This window comes from Perognathus longimembris, chromosome 4 (assembly GCF_023159225.1).
Source record: "Perognathus longimembris pacificus isolate PPM17 chromosome 4, ASM2315922v1, whole genome shotgun sequence".
NCBI lineage: Eukaryota > Metazoa > Chordata > Mammalia > Rodentia > Heteromyidae > Perognathus > Perognathus longimembris.
The window spans coordinates 2,264,264-2,286,505 of NC_063164.1; the positions used below are offsets into that span (position 1 = coordinate 2,264,264).

The 22,242-nt window shown below is 40.7% G+C and overlaps 1 protein-coding gene across 1 annotated transcript; it reads right to left on the reverse strand.

The window, feature by feature from the left end:
* Positions 1–6,056: 6,056 nt before the first annotated feature.
* Rbm44 (RNA binding motif protein 44) lies at positions 6,057–21,620 on the reverse strand. Its single transcript, XM_048344138.1, has 12 exons — positions 21,591–21,620; positions 20,960–21,143; positions 20,849–20,871; positions 20,642–20,726; positions 18,527–18,644; positions 17,380–17,508; positions 14,105–14,184; positions 13,928–13,998; positions 10,914–11,106; positions 8,673–8,818; positions 7,955–8,099; positions 6,057–6,195 (listed from the first exon to the last, which is right to left on the reverse strand). Exons 1-11 carry the CDS (start codon positions 21,614–21,616, stop codon positions 7,976–7,978), a joined length of 1,179 nt encoding a protein of 392 aa, XP_048200095.1. The 5' UTR covers positions 21,617–21,620; the 3' UTR covers positions 6,057–6,195; positions 7,955–7,975.
* Positions 21,621–22,242: the final 622 nt, after the last annotated feature.

Consider the following 22,242-nt stretch of genomic DNA (forward strand, 5'->3'; position numbering starts at 1 on the left):
CGGCGGCTGGGTGTCGAGCGCGCGTGCCGGCCCCGCCGTGCTCCCCGCAGGGAGCGTCCCCTCAGGAGAGGGGGAGGACACCCCAGGGCGCGCGAGGTGGCCCTCGGGAGGCTGCTGCCACCTGCCGGCCGCCGCCTCCGCACGGGCCGGGCGCGCGTCCCCGGAGCCCCAGGGCAGAAGGCCCGCTCACCCGGCCCCGCCCTTCGGTGGTGAGGCCCCGGGGGGATTTCCTCCCCCACCGAGTGAACCTACATTTACCAAGAGCCGTTCCTTCCACACCTGCCGTGACGGCCGTTCCCCAGCGGGTCCTGCAGGCCCGGCCGCATGTGACCAGCTTCACCGACAGACCCTGCTGATGGGCAGAAAGCAGGCCGCCGCCTTCCTCCTAGGGCCCTGCCTTCTGGAGGGACGCGAACTAAAGTGTGCACATGGCACCGCAGGTCAACAGGACACGGCCAACACCACTGAAAGGTCAGTGGATAGAGGCAGGACTTTGCCCCGTCTATGAACAATGATTACACTGGACCACGGATCGCGGAGGAGCCCCGAGGGCGGGGAATCCGACTGCACACAGCCTCGTTTTTGTACCGTGGTAGGGAGAAGGTCAGTCTAGGGAAGATGGGCCACAAGAATGGACTAGGCAAAGGAAAGAAAGCCTGGGAGACCCAGAGTCCTCTCGAGTCAGCACACTAAACATTACCCGAGTCGAGGCAAAGAACCTCCAAGTGCTCGCACCCAGCCCTGGCTGGTGGGGAAGCCTACAACCACGCAGAATGCGGGAGGGACAGTAAGAACAGTGCCTCAGTAACTGGGAAAGAGCATAAAGGCTAACGTGAAGCCAGCCGACAAACTGGACAGAGCACAAGAGCATCCCAGAATAGACCTAAAAAAAGAAAAGGGTGGAGAGGTGGCTCAGTGGTAAAGCAGTTGCCTGTCCTAGGTGAGGCCTAGGATTCAACGTCTAGTTTTGCAAGATCAAACAGACGAGATAGAATGAAACACCAAAAAAACCCCTACAAGCCCACTTTAAGTCACCTATTATGTGTAATAAGTCTTGGAGGAAGAGGGGAGTGGGAATTATATGAACTATTCTGCAGAACATTTTCAACACACCTACAGATCCAAAAGTATCAACAAACCCTTGAGAGTCAAGAATAAAAATGCACGAAGGCCTATCCCAATGCATTTCTTAACATGGGTAAAGATGAGAAAACCTTAACAGCAGCCAGAGGAAAAAGACGTATGTACAGAACACAGAGGAGGGAGACGGGGGCGCCCTAGAAAACAACACAAACCAGCAAGAATGGATTACTTTCATGACAGCAGGAACAAGGCAGTTCTCCAATCATGTGCTAGTGCAGAAGGGGAGACTGGCTGGAGACCTCACTCCTGATTCCAGAGACAGCATGCTTATAAGTAGTAACAACTAAGTCCTGTGAGGTTTTTAGGCAGTAGACTGTCGAACACTAACAAAACAGCAGTATCTTGGGGACACTGTTTCATCAAGCACCAGCTTTCCAAACCTCCCAGAAGTCTGCTTGTAAACCCCAAACACTGAGGACTGACAAGCGGCCGAGGAGACAGCCAGCGGATTATATCGTATTACTCCCTGAATGAAAACAAAAATCCTAAGAAGTGAAAATAAATGTGACAGAGAAATCATTTGTTCCATACTGCTTGGGAGACTTTTAGAACTGGATAAATGAGGAAACCCCCACTAAACCTTAGGTCACCACAGCCTCAGACTTTTACCCTACCATCAGCCAGCTAAAGGCTGAGTGGATAGTAAGAGTAGATTAAGAAAAACTGGTATCAGAGAGACAGTCACTTAAACCAGAGGCTATGTCCTAACACTCTAGAAATGGAAACAGAATCCTACCACACCACCATAAAGACACAGGAGAAAAGTTAGTGCTATGAGAGCCATTGCAGAAAAGCAGGTTCTCAGTGTTTTTTTGTCTGGACAATCAAAACTGTACCCACTTAAACTCTTCATGCTAATGGAAATTATTAGCATGTTAATAGTGTATTGTAGGCAAAAATAATTTTATTACACGTCGTAATATAGTCTTGATATGGCATTTTTAACACTTTTACCATTACAAATAAAATGTGAGTTTTTATTTACTTTGTGCTAGTCCTGGAGCTAGGACTCAGGGCCTGCCTGGGTGCTGTCTCTGAACTCATACTCAAGGCCATCGCTCTACCACTTGAGCCACAGCTCCACTGCCACTTGTTGGTTTTTATTTTGTGATTAATTGGAGATAAGAGTCTCACAGAGGTAAGTCCTATGGAGATAAGAGTCTTGCTGAGGCTGGCTTTTCTGACCAGAACCCTCAGATCTTAGCCTCCTAGAATTATAGGCAAAAGCCATTGCTGCTGGGCTTATCTATTCATTTTAATTGATGTAGCAAGTGCTTTTTGGTATTCTAATACTATGGTATAAAAAAAAAGGTTAAAGGCAGGGAATGTGGCTTAGTGGTAGAGTGCTTGCCTAGCATGCATGAAGCCCCTGGGTTCAATTCCTCAGCACCACATAAACAGAAAAGGCCAGAAGTGGCACTGTGGCTCAAGCGGTAGAGAGCCTTGTGAAAAAAAGCAGCTCAGGGACAGTACTCCAGCCGAGTTCAAGCCCCAGGACTGGCAGAAAAATAAAAATAAAATAAGTTATGAAAACCAGGCACTGGTGGCTCACGTCTGTAATCCTATCCACTCAGTGTTAAGGTCCACCCCTGGGAGGGCTCCCTGCACCTGTTTAAGCCTGTGTCCAGTAGCTGTGTAACTGGCACACCTGGAAGCAGTTACCTCCCCCTTCTCTGAGGTCACATCCAATCCACCTGGCCATATCTCCCCTTTCCCTACATAGTCCGGCTCAGCATGAGTCCCCGCTCTCTTTCCTTTTTTCACTTACTCTCTCTTGCTCTTTTCTCTCTTTTCCCTTCCTCCTTCCCCTCTGTCTCCCCACGCCTCCATCTTGTATGGGCTGGCAGTTTGTTATCCCACCAATAAACTCCTTTCTGCCTGAACCATATGGTGGGTTTCCTTTCTGGTGAACCTTACACTCAGGAACCTGAGATCTTGAGGACTGAAGTTCAAGGCCAGCCTGGGCAAGAAAGTTGTGAGAGTCTTATTTCCAATTGACTACCAAGAAAACCAGAAGTGGCAGTTGGTTCAAGTGGTAGAGCGCCAGCCTTGAGCTTAAGAGTTCAGGGACAGCACCTAGGACCGACCAAAAAAAAAAAAAAGTTATGAGTAACACCTAAAAATTGTCTGAAATTTTGTTCCTGAAGGTATTTGAAAACCTGGACAATCTGACCAGTATTTTAATATTTGACAAAATGTTAAGTAATTATAGAGTATCAAGCAGAAACTTTAGAGGGAAAGTCAACAGGGTTTTTTAACTTGAAGTTCCAAAATATTTATAAATGATAATATGGATTTCTAAATTTATCTTGCGAAATACTGTAAGTTATTTATTAGACACAATGAAAAGTTCTTTGGTTTACATAAGTTGTTTGGTCTGTCAGTTACTGGAGAGGACTTGTTTATTTTAAATACCCTGAAAAAATGTAAATAACCTTTTGTTCATTTTCCCCAAAATCAAATTAGAAATTTTGTTTTTGTATTCTAGAAAAATTATCATGCCTTCTAGAAATAAGTGATTAAAAGTATGCTTCTTATTTCTCCTATTATATTGAAAATATCTATTTCATATTGCAACATTATTCAGAACTCTGGACCTAGTTGTTTAAGGTAACATATAATGATCTTTTTTTCTTTCTGTTGTTCATGGTGCTTGAACTCAGGGACCAGGGCACTGTTCCTGATCTTTTCCTACTCTAGGCTAGCATTTTACAACTTTAGGCCACAGCTCTACTTCCAGTTTTCTGGTGCTTTACTGAAGATAAGAGTCTCAGGGACTTTACTGCCTGGACGGGCTTCAAATCATGAACCTCAGATCTCAGTTCCCTGAGTAGCTAGGATTATAGGTGTGAGCTACTGAACTCAGCCATATTAAAAAAATCTTGTAATTCTTAGATTTAACTAATTTGATGTTTAGAAAAAACCCTAATTATTCTCATTTTATTTTACTATGGTCCTTTTGAATATACATATATACATATATTTATATATCTGCAAAACTTAGAAATTCAGTAGTTTTCTATATGGCATTATTACTCTTATGTATTCTACATAAATATTGTAGGTTAGTTTCACTTAGAAAAATCTCCTTGTCCTTGTATAACCTGGAAGTTCAGATTGTTGTCTTTATTAAATATAAGTTCATTAAAAATAAATGCTAAATGGGTACATATTAAGCAAATGACATCAATTAAATACTGGATACACAAAACAGTGTAAACATTTTTTTTTTTTTTTGGCCAGTCCTGGGCCTTGGACTCAGGGCCTGAGCACTGTCCCTGGCTTCTTCCCGCTCAAGGCTAGCACTCCGCCACTTGAGCCACAGCGCCTAGTGTAAACATTTTTAAAAAGCATACTTAGGAGCTGGGGATATGGCCTAGTGGCGAGAGAGCTTGCCTCATATACATGAGGCCCTGGGTTCGATTCCCCAGCACCACATACACAGAAAATGGCCAGAAGTGGCGCTGTGGCTCAAGTGGCAGAGTGCTAGCCTTGAGCAAGAAGAAGCCAGGGACAGTGCTCAGGCCCTGAGTCCAAGGCCCCAGGACTGGCCAAAAAAAAAAAAAAAAAAAAAAAAAAAGCATACTTAAATGTTAATCTTATTATTAGTAAAAGCACAACTTTAAGTAGTATAAAAATGTGAGAATTAGAGAAGTTTCTATATTCTATACTAATTTCACAAAAGGTAACAATTGCCCTTTGGAAACTGCTCCAACTAACACTATATAACCTAACAGAATAGAACTTATCACAAAACCAAAGCAAGAACTATGGTCACCATTTAACTTTCAATACTCTACCAGAGCACACATGGATTCTCTCCTGGGAAAAATATGTGTGAATGTTGTGTAGGTCACAAAATGCATTAACTGTATCATGGCAGTAACTGACTTAACTTTGAAACTTAAAATGCTCATATTCCTGGGCTGGGGATATGGCCTAGTGGCAAGAGTGCTTGCCTCCTACACATGAGGCTCTCGGTTCGATTCCCCAGCACCACATATACAGAAAACGGCCAGAAGCGGTGCTGTGGCTCAAGTGGCAGAGTGCTAGCCTTGAGCGGGAAGAAGCCAGGGACAGTGCTCAGGCCCCGAGTCCAAGGCCCAGGACTGGCAAAAAAAAAAAAAAAAGCTCATATTCCAACATATCGTGGGGTTTACCACTCAGTGTAAGAGCCTTAAACAAATAAAAACTGGAAGTAACATGTAAGCTTTGGATTTCCATTTTTTAATGTGTGGAATCTGAAATGAAAACTGAAATGACCAACATAGATTCTGTTGGTCAGTATTTTTTATTTTATTTATTTATTTATTTATTTTTTGGCCAGTCCTGGGGCTTGGACTCAGGGCCTGAGCACTGTCCCTGGCTTCTTTTTGCTCAAGGCTAGCACTCTGCCCCTTGAGCCACAGCGCCACTTCTGGCCATTCTCTGTATATGTGGTGCTGGGGAATTGAACCCAGGGCCTCATGTATAAAAGGCAAGCACTCTTGCCACTAGGCCATATCCCCAGCCCTGGTCAGTATTTTCTGTTTTGTTTTGTTTTTTTTGGCCAGTCCTGGGCCTTGGACTCAGGGCCTGAGCACTGTCCCTGGCTTCTTCCCGCTCAAGGCTAGCACTCTGCCACTTGAGCCACAGCGCCACTTCTGGCCCTTTTCTGTATATGTGGTGCTGGGGAATCGAACCCAGAGCCTCATGTATACAAGGCAAGCTCTCTTGCCACTAGGCCATATCCCCAGCCCTGGTCAGTATTTTTTAAAGTTGACTTAACAAAAGTTTTTTAAATGCCCATTTTTTCTTCTGATCCAAAATATACAATGTGAAGTCTCGAAGTAACAAGTTTGGAATCAAGTGATAAACAAGTTAAAGCTGTATTTTAATTTTACATAGACAATCTTAATATTACAGGCAACTGTTTTTACATTTTAAGGGAGGCTATAAAGTAGCACGTTAAACAGTTAGATCTAGGCTATCTAATCATATCAATCTTGCTTGTTCCCACATCCTCTAAAATGTTCTCTGCTGAAGAGCACTCAATGGCTTTCCAAGGATGTTCTATAGGATTGAGAACAGAAGGGAGAAAGTCAATAATAAGAAAACACGAATTATGCTAAATCCAATATTCCAAAAAGGTATATAACTAGTTACCATATTTACTACTAAACCATTTTATAACTCATTCATAAATACATAAATATCATACGTACTAATTTACAATTGAACTTTCTCCATTAATCATATCACTAAGCTATATTGCAGTAATAGTAGTAATTGCAGTAATTACAGTATAGTAGAATGTATTACATTGATATTATACACACAGGGAACGTTTCAGATTTTAACAGGAAAACCAAATTACACTGGAACCCAAGAAAACCTTAGGTACTGAGCTTCTGTTGAGCTTCCTGGATGGAAGACATTACAAAGAAGGGGCCCCAGCTCATCACTTTAACGGTGGGGAGAGTGCACTGGAGGTCACTGCTGTCTTACACATGACACCCCACATGCCTTTTGCCCTTGCTGACTTCTGTTTCACTGTTGAAGTAAGTCATACCCATGAGTACCATTTATACTAAGTCAGGTGAGTCTTTCTAGTAAAACACCGAGCTAAGAGGTAGTCTTGGTAATCCCCCAAGGATATTTTACCCTCATTCCAAACTATCAGCTCTCAGAAGACCATTATACTTGTCTCACAGGGTCAGTATTGACATATTCCACATAACTATTCTTTGTCTTTGGTGCCAGTCCTGCTAGAACTCAGAGCCTGGGCACTGTACCTGAGCTTAAAGGCTAGTACTCTACCACTTAAGCTGTGGGCTGCTTCTGGCTTTTTCGGAGTAGCTTATTGGAGATAAGAGTCTCATGGACTTTCCTGTCCAGGCTGGCTTTGAATCATGATCCTTAGATTTCAGCCTCTTGAATAGCTAGGATTAGTTAATCCCGAGTAGCTAGGAAAATGAGCCATCAGTACCCTGCTCACTTTTTTTTTTTTTTTTTTTTTGGCCAGTCCTGGGCCTTGGACTCAGGGCCTAAGCACTGTCCCTGGCTTCTTCCCGCTCAAGGCTAGCACTCTGCCACTTGAGCCACAGCGCCGCTTCTGGCCGTTTTCTGTATATGTGGTGCTGGGGAATCGAACCTAGGGCCTCGGGTATACTGAGGCAGGCACTCTTGCCACTAGGCTATATCCCCAGCCCCACCCTGCTCACTTTTTACACATATAAAAAGTTGTTTACTAAACTTTTCTTTGGGAAGTGGAGCTCACAGTCCCCCTCCTCCAAACCTGTGTGGGGGTTTGAGTATAGTAACTCTCATCTAATGGTTTGGAAGATGTGAGATGTCATTGTAGGAGGTGAGTCATAAAGACAGTGCAGCTTCTATCTTGCTCTCTCTTAATCATAGGAAGGCAGTTGCCATAATATAAAGATACCCAGGAGCCTTACTGAAAGAAAGACCCATGTGGCAAGGAACTGAGTCTTCTTGTTACAGCCAAGAGGATGAGCATGATTTAGAAGCAGCACCTGTGGTTTCAGACAGGCTCCCACATTACCACAGTCTGGCCAGTATCTTGGCTGCAACATCCTCAGATCCTGAGCTAAAACCACTTTTGAATCCTGATCTACACACTGTGAAACGATAAATGTTGTTTATGCCAATCTGGGAGTAACTGGCTTTGCATTTATAGTTAATTACTACAGTATGTTTGGAAATTTTGTTATAGCACCACTTAAATTTAAAATTATTCTTCATGCAAAAATAAAGTCAACAGCTTCAATATTTAAATAACATTTAAATAAAAAGCATATGATCACTTTACCTCTTTATTGTTTCACTTATCCTAACTAGAAGCAGAGTTTTTCAGAATCGATGATGTCATTTCCACAATAGTATTAATAGATAAGCCATTGAGAAAACCTTTATGATTCATTCTCACCTCCTGAAGTGCATCAATAATATGGTCTCTGTGTAAAAGGAAAAAAAATATATAAATATTTTCTCTTTCCACAGTAACAGGTTCTGACATGGCTGAGTTATCTATCCTATCTATCTATTCCATCTATTTACCCTATCCTATCCTATCCTATCCTATCCAACTATCCATGCATCCATGCATGCATGCATCCATCCATCATCTTTGTGCTAGTAAAGGGGCTTAAAATCAGGGCCTAGATGCTGTCCAGAGCCTTCTTGCTCAAGGCTAGCACTCTTCCACTTGAGCTACAGCTCCATTTCTGGCTTTTTTGGTGGTTAATTAGAGGTATGATCTCACAGACTTTCCTGCCTAGGTTGGCTTTGAACCACAGTCCTCAGAAATCCTAGCCTCCTGAGTAGCTAGGATTATATAGGCATGAGCCACTGGTACCTGGCTATACTAATCTATAATTATATATTAGTGGTTTAAAATTAGATACTAAGGGCATGACTCTAATAATAGAGTACCAAACCAGCATGTGTAAGGCCCTGAGTTCAAACCCCAGTGCTGAAAAAAACTACAATAAGTTGAAAATTAGTTTCAATACAACTTTAGTTATGACCTGCTGACTTCTGGATGCAGCTCAGTCAGTCTCTTCATGATCTTGGTGAAGCTACGAAGGTTCAGTGTATTTGGAGGTATGAAATGAACAGGTGTCTCAGATAGTAAGTGAGCAGACTCAATCTGTTTACAATTCTTCTTGATACCCTAAATGAAGGAGTAAGTGTTGAGAATATAAGAAAAAGACAAAAGGGAGAAGGACTGTTTCTCTATGGATGCAATGCCACCCAGAGGCTCAGAGGCTCCAAGGCCATTGGATACTTCCTCTAAGCTAACTTCATGGCCCACAGCCATGGCTGGATGGAATAAGAATGTTGTTTCCTAAACTGAGCACCAGAACCACAGGGGGGAGCAACTAGACTTCCTGTCACTGGGGAACTGGCACAGGGGACAAAGGAATTAGCCAAAGGATCCCAGGGCCTGTACTGAAAATACTGTGGCAACAGAATTAAGTCAAGAAGCCAGAGTGGGGAGCATTCAGGAGCAGAGAGAAGCGGCCTGCAGAGAAGCAGAAGCACAGAGGGTAGGTGAAACAGTTGTGTGCACGCATTAAAGGTCAGAGGCGCCATGCTGGAAAACCTCCAGCCCATACTGTATTTCCTTTTTCTGTGCAGTGAATTCAAACTTATGTCCAAGTGAAATCACTCAAAATATGAAGAGCTAGTGAAATGAAAGGAAACCAGCTTTGAAAAGGGATAGTCAATATCAAAAGGTCCAAAACCAATTAAAAAGGCCTCTAGTGACAGTGGATAGAACAGCTGAAGTAAAATTTTTAGAGACTAAGTCAGAATATTAGGACAAAAGGAGAGAAGCAATCAGAGACTGGATATTTACCTCACTGAGAAGTCTGGCAATGAAGACACAGAAAAAATAAAAAATGCAAAAGAAGGGGGCTGGGGATATGGCCTAGTGGCAAGAGTGCCTGCCTCGGATACACGAGGCCCTAGGTTCGATTCCCCAGCACCACATATACAGAAAACGGCCAGAAGCGGCGCTGTAGCTCAAGTGGCAGAGTGCTAGCCTTGAGCGGGAAGAAGCCAGGGACAGTGCTCAGGCCCTGAGTCCAAGGCCCAGGACTGGCAAAAAAAAAAAAAAATGCAAAGGAAGACAAAGTCAAGGGCAATCCTATCAGCATGAGCAAAGGCTACAGAAGACTGTGAGCAGAGAAAGGAAGGTCTGTGTGGAAGAGGAGTCACTAATGGCTGAGAAAAAGAATGGCATAACTAGGAAGTAGGAAAGAAACAGATAAAGACACAAACAGAAGGAATGGATCAGAGTACCATGAAATTCTTCTGGAATGCTGGAACTGTTCTTTATTTTGATTTCAGGAGTGGATACTTGCCCACACACACTTATTGAAAGTTAATTTACTTTAGGTAAAAGAAGAATCTTGGGAATGACAATGAGACACAGGCATTTTGAGCAGTAGAGGGGGATGAATGTACAAGGCAAAGTCTGCCACTGTTTCAAAGTGGTATTTAAGACCTCAGTGAGAAAAAGATGAGAACACTGAAATAAAATAACTACATGTTATGGTTTTAAGAATTATGAGTTAAAGCGGAGTGAGATGGTTTATGCCTTTAGCTCCAGAAACCTAGGAAGTGGAGCTCAAAGGAGGATCATGGTTGGAAGCCAGCCTGGGACAGAAAGTCAGCAAGACCTCATTTCAACTTACTAGCTGGATATGGTGACACACACCTGTTATCCCAGTTACTGGGGAAATAGGCAGGAGAATCATGGTCCACTGGCTCTAAGAAAAGCAAGGCCCAACCCTAGTAGAAAAATAACCTAAAGCAAAAGGGCTGATGTTAAGTTTCTTGGAGAGAAGCCCAGTTCAAACCCTAATATTGCTGTTCCCCATCCCCACCAAAAACCTTGTAAGGCAACTCTGGGGAAAACAAAACACAACAATGATGACAGTATTATTAGTTACTTAGAGGGTCCAGGAATAAAGAGAAAGGGATACTGAAAAAAATCCAGTTAAAGAAAGCAAGAGGGAGATTTCTTTCCTAAGAGCAACTAGAATTGTACAAGATGAGATTAGGGTGGAGATGGGAGGCACTGGAGTCACGCACTCTCCAAGGCAGGCACTTCCAGCAGTACGGCATTAGAAAACTACTTACGGGATCAACTAAGAAAAACTAACCTTCTGGTCCAGAGCGGAGAACTCACTGTCTTGCTCAGATCCCAGCTGCCTCAGTCTAGCTTTGGGACATCTACAAACAGAGGAGGTTGGACTGACCTCTTTGCTGGTGTTTTTCTCCACATGGTTGGAACTAACTCTACTCCCACTTTTGGGGATTAGTGGCGACATGTACTCCCCAGGAGTTTTAACAAGCCGCACATTTGCTGATTTGCCATTTATTTCTATCCCATTCATTTCTTTTACAGCCATCTTTGCATCAGTGTGTTTTTTGAAAGCAAGGGATGCATATCTAAAAGACAAAAGCAGAAGATGAAAAGGCTCTTGTTAATGACTTTAAATTAGCTCAAATTTAATTTTGTTGAAATGCATCTTTCACAAGCCTAACTACTTTTAACAATAAAGGGGTTACTGTAAGGTTCGCCAGAAAGGAAAGCCACCACATGGTTCAGGAGTTTATTGGGGGGAAAGCAAACTGCCAGACCACACAAGATGGAGGCATGGGGACACAGAGGGGGAGGAAGAAGGGAAAAGGAGAGAAAAGAGCAAGAGAGAGGAAGAGAGAAAAGGAAAGAGAGCGGGGACTGTGTTGAACCAGATTGTTTAGGAAAAAGTGGAAGGTGTGGCCAGGTGGACTGGATGTGACCTCAGAGAAGTAGGAGATAACCGCCTCCAGGTGAGCCAGTTACATAGGTATCGCAGGTACTGGGCGCAGACGAACAGGTGGGGGGTATCTGCATGGAGCCCTTCCGAGGGTGGACCTTAACTTACTTTGGAATAAAAAAGGTATTTGTTTAGGATAACTAAATATAAAACAAATGATTAAAATGAGAAATAAAATAGTTAATGAACTATCACTTATCAATTTTATATTAACATTTCTTTCTTTTCTTTTTTGTCATGGACTTGATCTCAGGACACCGTCCCTGAGCTCTTTTGCTCAAGGCTAGTGAGTGTTCTACCACTTTGGGCCACAGTGCCACTTCCAGTTTTCTGGTAGTTTATTGTAGATAAGAGTCTCATGGACTTTCCTACCCGGGCTGGCTTTGAACCACAACCCTCAGATCTCATTCTCTTGAATAGCTAGGATTACAGGTGTGAGCTACCAAAACCTGGCAATATTTAATATTTTAAAAGTGGCAAACTAATATTTGGTAGTATATACATATGTGTGGTCTGGGGACAGTGGTTATCCATTAAAAAAATTAAGGTTCATTTTTTTTTTCCAATTGGTCATAGGGCTTGAACTCAGGGTCTGGATACTGTCCCTGAGCTCTTCTGATCCAAGGCTAGCACTCTACTACTTTGAGCCACAGTGCCACTGCCAGTATTCTAGTGGTTAGTTGGAGATATGAGTCTCACAGACTTTCCTACCTGGGCTGGCTTTGAATCATGATCCTCGGATCTCAGCCTCCTCAGTAGTTAGGATTATTACAAACATGGGCTACCAGCACCTTGCAAGGTTAATTTTTACATATAAACACAAACTCCACTTGGCTTGAAGGCTTAAATGTAAAAGGCAAAGTTAAAAACATTTAGCAGAATATAGAAGAAAATGTCATAACCTGTACTAAGAGAATAGACAGAGTTAGGAGTTAAGATCAGAAGTTTAATTACATAACTTGAGAACGTTGGGCAAATGCTCGTTCTTATTAAAGGAACAGCCCCTAGACAATGTATGTGGAACTAAAGAGTAGTTATTCTCGAATTATGGGATTCCCTGTACTGTGCTATGTAATTATGTTTTCTGAATCTCAATACGATCTATAATACTTCAAATAAGAAAAAAATACCCACAAAGTTTTTCTCCCCACTGCTGGTACTAGGGTTTGAACGTAGGGCCTCAAGCTTGCTTTCCTGGCTGATCTCTATCACTTGAGCCATACCTCTAGCCTTGCTTTTTGCTGGTTACACTTAGAGATGGAATCTTGAGGACTTTTCTGCCCTGGCTGGCTCCGAATCATAATCTTCTAGATTTCTGCCTCTTGACTAGCTAGGGCTGCAGGTGTGAACCACTGGTAGCCCACTCTTTTCTTCTTTTTTAAATACACACAAAAGAATGATACCAAGTAACACTCATAAGGATTATGACATAATGAAATGTATAAATAGCATTATAAAACAGGTCAAACAAAAACATCTCAAATGATCCCATTTTAGATACTTTTTTTTTCAACAAATTTCAACTCTAGCAACAACAGTTCTTTAATTGATGTTTTCCTATCCAAACTGTCATCATTTTTGTGACAAAATAATGAAAAGTATTTTCATTATGCCATCATTACTGTTATTTGACACTCTGCCACAGAGAGTAGAAACACACATATACGATGTAACCATCTATACAGGAAACATCCATCTTCTAAAAAATTTAAAAATATCAACTAAAAAGTAAATAAAATCAGAATGAATAAAATTAAATACTGTTTTTGAGCACCTACTGCATGGTTTTCTCCTGGCATTCTACATAGTTTAACTCAACAGCTTCATATCAATGCCATATTCTCTAACTTCACTTTACAGAGAAGCTGAGGTTAGGTAACTTGTCCAAACCAATTCATGAAGTCACCAATGGAACCAAAGCTGAATCTAAGCCAACTATTTCTAGAGCTTTTGTAGCTAATGCATGAAATGGAATAAGATGAAGTACACATAAAAAATATGCTACACACACAAATGCCATAAACAAGTTAGGTGTAGCTCACACCCATAACCTCAAGCCAGATGTAGCTCACACCGATAACCTCAGTACTAAAGAAGGAAGATTTCAAGCTCTTGTCCAACCTGGGCTCTATAGATTCTATCTCATTTTCTTTCTTTTTTTTTTTAAACTTAGGTTTAAAAATAGTGCTTGATGCTTGCTAGGCTGGTTGCTTACCACTGAGCCATGTCCTCCAGTCTAGAATCCTGTCTTCAAAAATGGGAAAAACCCCAAAACCCATCTATACAGAAGAGCACCAATGAATACTTTTAGTTCTTTGTCTCCCTCTCTTCACTTGGGAATCCCTGCAGGGCTGGACATGGGGTGTTGCTACCGGGGCTAGTGAATAGGGCAGAGATCAACGTACAGTGCACAGATAGGAATGTGCACTTATTGAATTTGGGAAACAAACCTGTAATTTGTAGAATCATAAATTGAAATTTCAGAAACTTGGTATTTCTGGAAATGAGACCTTAAATCAGCCTGAAAGAAAAGAAAAGTTTGTGAATGATAAGGAAAAAAAGCCTTTAAATAATTGCAACATGAATTTTTAATAAGTTTGAAAAGAAACCCCTTAATTCTATCATACCTCAGATACCGAAGAGCAGAGACCACCAACATGGATTAAAAAACCTTTATCTCTTTGTAGTAGTTCAGTATTCTTCATTTCTGCTTACAAAAAAACATAACCACAAATATCCATCATTGATAATTTTTAATAAAGCATGTGATATTTTCTAATTACAAAGTTCATTTAAAAGTTACCAGCAAATATCAGCACTAGACTGAAGACAACAGCCTGGAGTATGGCTTTAGACTTCTGGGCTCAAATCATCATCTTAAAAAGGAGGAGGCTTAGTTATTAGTACACCCCCTAGAGCTTAAGATGCATTAATGCCATGGTGGCTAAGAAACAATGACACTCTCCTCTGACTCAGACTTGCTGTAATTCCCTAGAGCCAAGGCTGACGACAAGAGCCAGTGATCTGAAACAACTCTTCACATCCAGTCCTTTGCTGGGCCACAGCATAACAAGAAAAACCCTTTTTCTTTTGGCCAGTCCTGGGGCCTGAACTCAGGGCTGGGATATTATCTCTCTGAGCTTCTTTGTGCTCAAGGCTAGTGCTCTGCCACTTGAGCCACAGCGCCACTTCTGGATCTTTCTGTGAGGAATGGAACCCAAGGCTTCATGCATGCTAGGCAAGCACTCTACCACTAAGCCACATTCCCAGCCCAAGATAAATTTACACATGCAATCAGAAGGTGTCAGCTTGTGATACTTGAAGGACATATAGGAAAATGGAGAGATACTAAGTTTCCATGAGTTCAGATATCACATAACTAGGATTATAGACAGTTCATCCATTTGACAATAATACTTGAAATTCATCAATTGTATTTTTGTGTTCTCTACTATAAAGAGAACTTGGTAATGAAAGAGAACTCTGTAGTAAAAAAGATTCACTGAATTCATACTGAGGTTGCCATTAAATCCTCTATCTGGCACAGAGGGTACAACAAATACATAATGGATTTTTAGCTTTGTTTTGTTAATTTACATGGAATGGGAGGTTTGTAAACTTCATTCATTAAATATAAATGACAGCAGTTTAGCCTTTATTGCACACTTCCTATGTTCTAGATAATTACCTAGTCACCTGCTATGTACACCCTTCTCCCAACAACTGCCTGTATTGATTTCCATCATTTTGTTTCAAGATGAGTCTGCAGAGGTCACAAAGCTGTATGTGGCCAGGTGGCCTCAGGCAGGCCCCTTGGCTCAGGCCCCACTGCAAGAACTTAGTTAACAATGTATCCTAAAAAGTACTGCTACCAAGGCCACATTTGATGTCATCTCGAAGACCTACAGTTATTTGATCCCTGACCTCTGGAAGACCATGCTCACCAAATCTCCTTATCAGGAATTCACTGGCCATCTTGTGAAAACCCACAGCATAGTCTCTGTGCAGATGACCCAGGCTCTGGCTGTGGCTACAACATAGGATTTTTTTTTTTTTTTTTTTTTTTTTGGCCAGTCTTCGGGCTTGGACTCAGGGCCTGAGCACTGTCTCTGGCTTCCTTTTGCTCAAGGCTACCACTCTACCTCTTGAGCAACAGCGCCACTTCTGGCTTTTTCTGTTTATGTGGTGCTGAAGAACTGAACCCAGGGCTTCATGCATGCTAGCAAGCACTCTACCACTAAGCCACATTCCCAGCCAACATATGATTTTTATACAAGAATAACAACGTGAATCAGGTCTGTTTTTAAAAAAAGGAAACTATGAAACTATTTTCTTTACAGTTGGAAAAAGGAAGGAGGAAAGAGTGACAGTGTAGCAAAAAAAAGAACAGTGAAGATTCAGAACTTTCCATCTCTCCCTCCACCTAGTGAGGAGCCCGTGCCCTTCACGCTGAGCCTGGCCGTGGACATGCGTAGGCAGCCAACAAACCACAGAAATCCCTCTTCTGGCTGAGCACACAAACTTGAGTGCAGGAAGGAAGTTAAGTGCAATACATGGTGTGGGTTAGTGTCATGGAGAAAATAATACAAACAAAGAAAAAGTGGTTACAATAAAACTAGATAATATGATTGCACATATGCATTAAACATATCCATAAAATAGTCACTAGTCAATGGTTATTATGTTGTACAACTTCAAGTAATTTCAATTTTCTTACACTTTTGTATTTTTAAGATCTTTATAAGCATTTGTTTCTACAAGCAGGAAAAATACAATGTAAAATACATTTTATTATTTTACTTACCATAGAAAACAAAAGAAAAACCCACCAGATAGGAAAAATAAAAGATAACATAAATACCATTACCAATTACTAATACTAATCATAGATACCTAAAGAGAATTTTATTAAAAGCAGTTAAGGCTGGGCATGGTGGTACATACCTATAATCTTAACTAATTAGTAAGTGGTGATTAAGAGGATCCACATTTGAGGCCAGCTAGGGCAAAAAAGTTATTAAGAGCCCATCTCAACCAACAAACTGTATATGGTAGTTCTTGCCTAATACCAGCTACATGGGAGTCATAGGTGGAAGGATTACTGTCCAAGGCCACCAGTCCAAGGCTTTTGTCTAACCCTATACCAAAAATAGCTGGAAGAAAAAAAGGTTAGGTTCATAGTTTGAATGGTAGAGTGCCTGCTTAACAAGCATGAAGGCTGAGTTCAAACCTAGTACCCTGAAAAAAAACAAAACAAAAATTAAGAACAAAAAATTCCTTAAACATGAGGGTATATATAACATTCTTAAAGCAAGGATAGCAAATGGTTTTAAAGTCTTATCACTAATCTGCTAAGTGAACACTGGCCACCTGTTGGAAACAGGACAGTGGCTTGCTTTTTAAGAGCCTTAACCCTGGAAAATGCTTGTTGAACTCCGGGAGCAAAGGATGTCCTGAAGGAGTATTGTGCTGACCCCTGCTAGGAGGGGCAGAATGGCAGCATCTATCTGCCAACTAAATCTCCATTTCAACTTTAGGAACCTTTCTTCCAGCCTTCCTTAATTCTTTCCTTCCTTCCTTCCTTCGTGTGTGTGTGTGTGTCCCCATGTGTCCAAGTGTGAGTACTGGGGCCTGAAGTAGGGACATGACACTCTTGCTTAGCTTTTTTTTTTTTTTTGGCCAGTCCTGGGGCTTGGACTCAGGGCCTGAGCACTGTCCCTGGCTTCTTTTTGCTCAAGGCTAGCACTCTGCCACTTGAGCCACAGCGCCACTTCTGGCCATTTTCTGTATATGTAGTGCTGGGGAATTGAACCCAGGGCCTCATGTATAAGAGGCAAGCACTCTTGCCACTAGGCCACATCCCAGCCCCCTAGAATTCTTCAATAAATTCTTAAGGACCAACCTAATGGAAACTTCAGATTCTCTTTGTCATTTTCGATCTGATTTTCTTGTATTCCCGAGAAGTTTACTCCTGTTAGGTTTTCTGTAGCATCAAACCAGTCTTCACTTCTTTCATGGTAATTTCTGTACTCTATGAGGAAAAAAAGAGCCATATACAAGGTAGCTGAGTTATGTATAATATTTAACCCCCCGAAAGCATTTTAATTGCCATTTTTGGGAACTCATGCTTTCCTGGCTGGCACTCTAAAGTTTGAGCCATGCTCCAGGCCCTAGCTGGTGGTTATTTTTGAAAATAGGGAGTCTGGAGGACTTTTCTGCCTGGGCTAGCTTTGAACTAAGATCCAGTGTGCTGAGCTGCTAAGATTAGAAGGGTAAGTCATTGGTACCTGGCTGAAAACATGACTGCTAGAGTTTTACATATAAATGTACAATAAGAGAACCAAGACTACAGATTTTATGAGAAGGGATTTGGTAGTCATGCACATCAAGTTCTTTTTAGTCTGAGTGATCTGCTTCCTAGTTTTACTTAACACTCATTGCAAGCTTGTAAAGCCTTATTATTCTGAGTTGTCCTTTATTGGTAGAAAGACTTGTCTTTCTGCAATAGAACAACAGCAATAGAACATTTTGAAGGGATTAAACAGTATTGTATTCTATTTCATTAAAAGTAATGATCTTTTATGGAATGATCTTTTTGGAATGATCATAATCTTTAAAAAATTTAAATTTATTGGGGCTGGGAATATGGCCTAGTGGCAAGAGTGCTTGCCTCATAAACATGAAGCCCTGGGTTTGAATCCTCAGCACCACGTATAGAGAAAATGGCCAGAAGTGGCTCAAGTGGCAGAGTAGCTAGCCTTGAGCAAAAAGAAACCAGGGACAGTGCTCAGGCCCTGAGTCCAAGCTCCAGGACTGGCAAAATAAATAAATAAATAAAAATTTAATTTTATTTATTTTGTTGGTTGTGGAGCTTGAACTCAGGGCCTGGCATGGACCCTAGCTCTTTCGCTCAGGGCTAGAGCTCTACTACTATGAGCCACAGCTCCACTTTCAATGATCATAACCTTGTAGATAAAAAAATAATGAATACTAGGAATATATTACTATGTTTTCTGGCAACGATATAAAACAAAATATTTTATACTGACCTTTATCATCATCAAGTTTCAGTTGACTAAAGTCTACATTTATACCATCATTCTCCAAACTATCTTTCTTAGGTGATATATCTTGTTTAGGGTGACTATTATCAGGCAATAAAGACATCTGAGAATAAATATAATAATAAAACAAAAAATAATAAGGATTAAGAATTAATGCATTCCTAGTATAAAAACTTTTCACTGGCCTTATTTAGCCATCCCAGTAATGAAGATTATGAACAAAATCATACCAAGCTGGCTTTACATGAGACAATACTGAGTCTCAGTTAATGAGAGTTAGTATTTGAACTTAGTCTGTCTGCAGGAACAATGTGCAAATAGTACTATTATTTGACAAGTTGTGGCATACATACACTGTAAGGGTTTAAGAGAATTTCTGAAGTTTATATAAAATATTTTATTATTTTCTTATATATTTTATTTAGTGTATATCTTTTATCCATTAAAAGTAAAATCCCTTTTCTGAATATAATATTAAGTTGTTCTTTGTGTATACATTTATTTTAAATAGAGAGCAGTTTATGGGGTGGAGTTGTAGTTTATGGTAGAGTGCTTATCTACCACGTGTGACATACTGGAACAATGAAAGAAAAACGAGTAATTTAAAGAAAAAAAGTAACAGCACAGGTTATACATGGCTATGGTAAACTGTGAAGAGATGGTACATCAACAACAGAAATTTGGAAATACTACACTGTGGCAGCTTTCACTAATGACCAGTTAGTTTAATGAGATAGATATTAAAAGTATCGAACGAAATCAAACGAAAACGAAGATTATAAATAGTATACATCTGTATGTTGTACTCTTATTTTTTGTTTGATTTTGGCACTGAGATAGGACGTAGGGCCTTGTGCATGCTAGGTAAGCACTTTAAAGAAAAATCAGGTTTTGGTCCAGTTAAGTCTTTATGAAGAACTGTCCTCCCTCCCTGGAATAATTTTTTTTGCTGTCCTGGTGCTTGAACTCAGAGTCTGAGCACTGTCCCTGGCTTCTTTTTGCTCAAGGCTAGCACTCTACCACTTGCACCACAGTCCACTTCTGGCCTTTCCTGATTATGTGGTGCTGAGGAATTGAACCCAGGGCTTCATGCATGCTAGCAAGCACTCTACCACTAAGCCACATTCCCAGCCCGACAATGAAATGATTTGACCATGTGCTTTCTCTTAGGAGAAAGAAATCTACTTCCATGAAGCATTTCACTTTGGCTTTGGAACTCATCTGAGGGCTACTTTAGAAAAGGGTATGCAAACTCTAGTGTTCCTATCCCAGGCGCCCCTGCTTCCTCCTTCCGTACTGGATTATAACTTTTTTTTTTTTTTTTGGCCAGTCCTGGGCCTTGAACTCCGGGACTGAGCACCATCCCTGGCTTCTTCCCGCTCAAGGCTAGCACTCTGCCACCTGAGCCACAGCGCCCCTTCTGGCCGTTTTCCATATATGTGGTGCTGGGGAATCGAACCGAGAGCCTCATGTGTAGGAGGCAAGCACTCTTGCCACTAGGCCATATTCCCAGCCCCTGGATTATAACTTATGTTTCTTTGTCACTTCACAATTTGCAGTGTGTTCTTACACCAGTTAAACCATCTTTCTCAGTTACCAACAAATATTTCCTTAGGAAACTAAGAGAAATAAGAAAAAATTTTGTAATGGGGAAATGAAACATTTGTGTCCAAAATGAATGAAGTGTTATTTTACCTCATGAGATGAAGGAACAAAATAGTAGTCTGAACCATTCTGACTCAACAAGATGGTAATAGTAGATCAGTGTTTGCCTGGGGCAGTATAAGTTTTTAATCTACTATCATAGTGAAGCAATTATTAAACTGTACTACTTCTGTGCACTCTCAGAAGTCTCCTGGCTTGATAATAAATTATATGGCCACAAAACCTCACCCACGTATTGTTGACAACTGTTTGAATGGGATGGAATCTGAATATATCATCATGTTCCCTACTCTCTTATATCCTTTGAGAGTGCTATACAACAAAAGCCACTTGAATGAAATGGAGGAAGTGAGGATTACTGAAAGTTAATCATTTCCTAAAAAGCCATAAAGTTATACACTTATACTGATGAAATTAAAAAAAACAACACCTCACTTCTGTGTGTGCCTTTTTTAGACCTGGAAACATGTCACTGTCAAGTGGGTTTTGGTTATCTAGTTCAGAATCCGCTCCTGAAAAGCTGAACAGAAGACATTTCATTAGATTTATCAGTATTCCGAATGAACCAAGACTTAATGCTAATTGACTTCAGTCGTATTTTTAGATGAAAGAAGTTTTAAATTAGATGAATATATAACTTACTTATGTGAGTCTTCTTTCATTAGCTGGAAACAGAAAAAAGGGGGAAAAACATGTTTAAAATGCTTTCTGTCTAAATGAAGCAAACATTCGATTGTTAGAACATATACATACCCTGTAAGCAAAAGTAGAGAAGGTAGACAACAATTTCGACTCTACTGACAGTGGGGGCAGCTCTTCCAGTTGTATGCCCTGGTGGATTTTTTCTTTCAAATTCATGTATTTAACTTTTAAATCTCCCCAAACTGAAAGTAGTGCTGATCCTAATTCCTTCTTAGCAGAATGACTTGATAAGTTCCTGTTCAAAGTTAAAACTTAGTTATTTGGGTCCAAGTCACCCATTTAATAATAGTATATTATTTACTTAGTTCTAATTCTATCAAAGTTAAAAAAACACACAACAAACCCATGGTAGATGTTTCCTTGTCACAGTACAAGCAACCCTCAACAGATAAGCCACAGAGAATGTGGTAGAATAACCATGCAAGAGCCTCTTGCTGGCTATGCTTACTTGGACATTATAAAGAAACCACATAGCTATTTTCTCACTGAACAGCTTTCCAACCATACACTTCTGCCTCTCTCTGAAAGTCAGAAATGTTACTTGTTAAAGTCTATTCCCCTTAAGACAGCTAACAAGTCTTCCACTTATAACCCATCCCTTATTTTGCTCTGAAAAAATGGAAATTAAAAATTTTCTACACTGAACTTTAAGTTAGCGACAAATTACACAGTTAATAAACACCTATATACTCCTGGCCTATTTTCCATTACAAGTTTGTAGATATCACAACAGTGGCGATGGCATATCTCATAGTGAACATTTAAAAGGTGCATCTCAGCCTTTATAGCTCTCTGCATTATTTTCTGACAGCATCTGGATGGCAAATTCTTCTCAATCTCTTTACAAAGTTGAAATTCCCTTTAAAATAAAAAATAGGACTAGTAAGGTTCCAAGCATTTTCCAATGATACTGACATGACTGTAGAACGATTTTAAGTTTCTTTCATTTCTCTTGTCAAGTTCAAGTGGATTCTTACTAAAGAGAGAGAATACAGGCACATCTGTTTCAGAAAACAAGGACATCAAGAATCAGCTAAAATATATTTTAAGAATCAAGTAAGTAATTTGACAATTCATACTTTTTTTTTTACTGAAAAAGAATTCAACCCAAAGGAACTGCTTTCATTTATCCTGAGAATAAATGAACTATCTAGTCAATGAACAAGATGTTCCCTTGTCTGCAATTTTTAAATGCATGTGCCGTCAAATTCCCCCCCCCGCAATAGTACTAAGGGTTTGAACTCAGAGCCTTGTGCTTGTTAGGCAGGTGCCCTACCATTTGAGCTACACCCCCAAACCTTTTTGCTTTTTAAATTTTGAATAGGATTTTATCT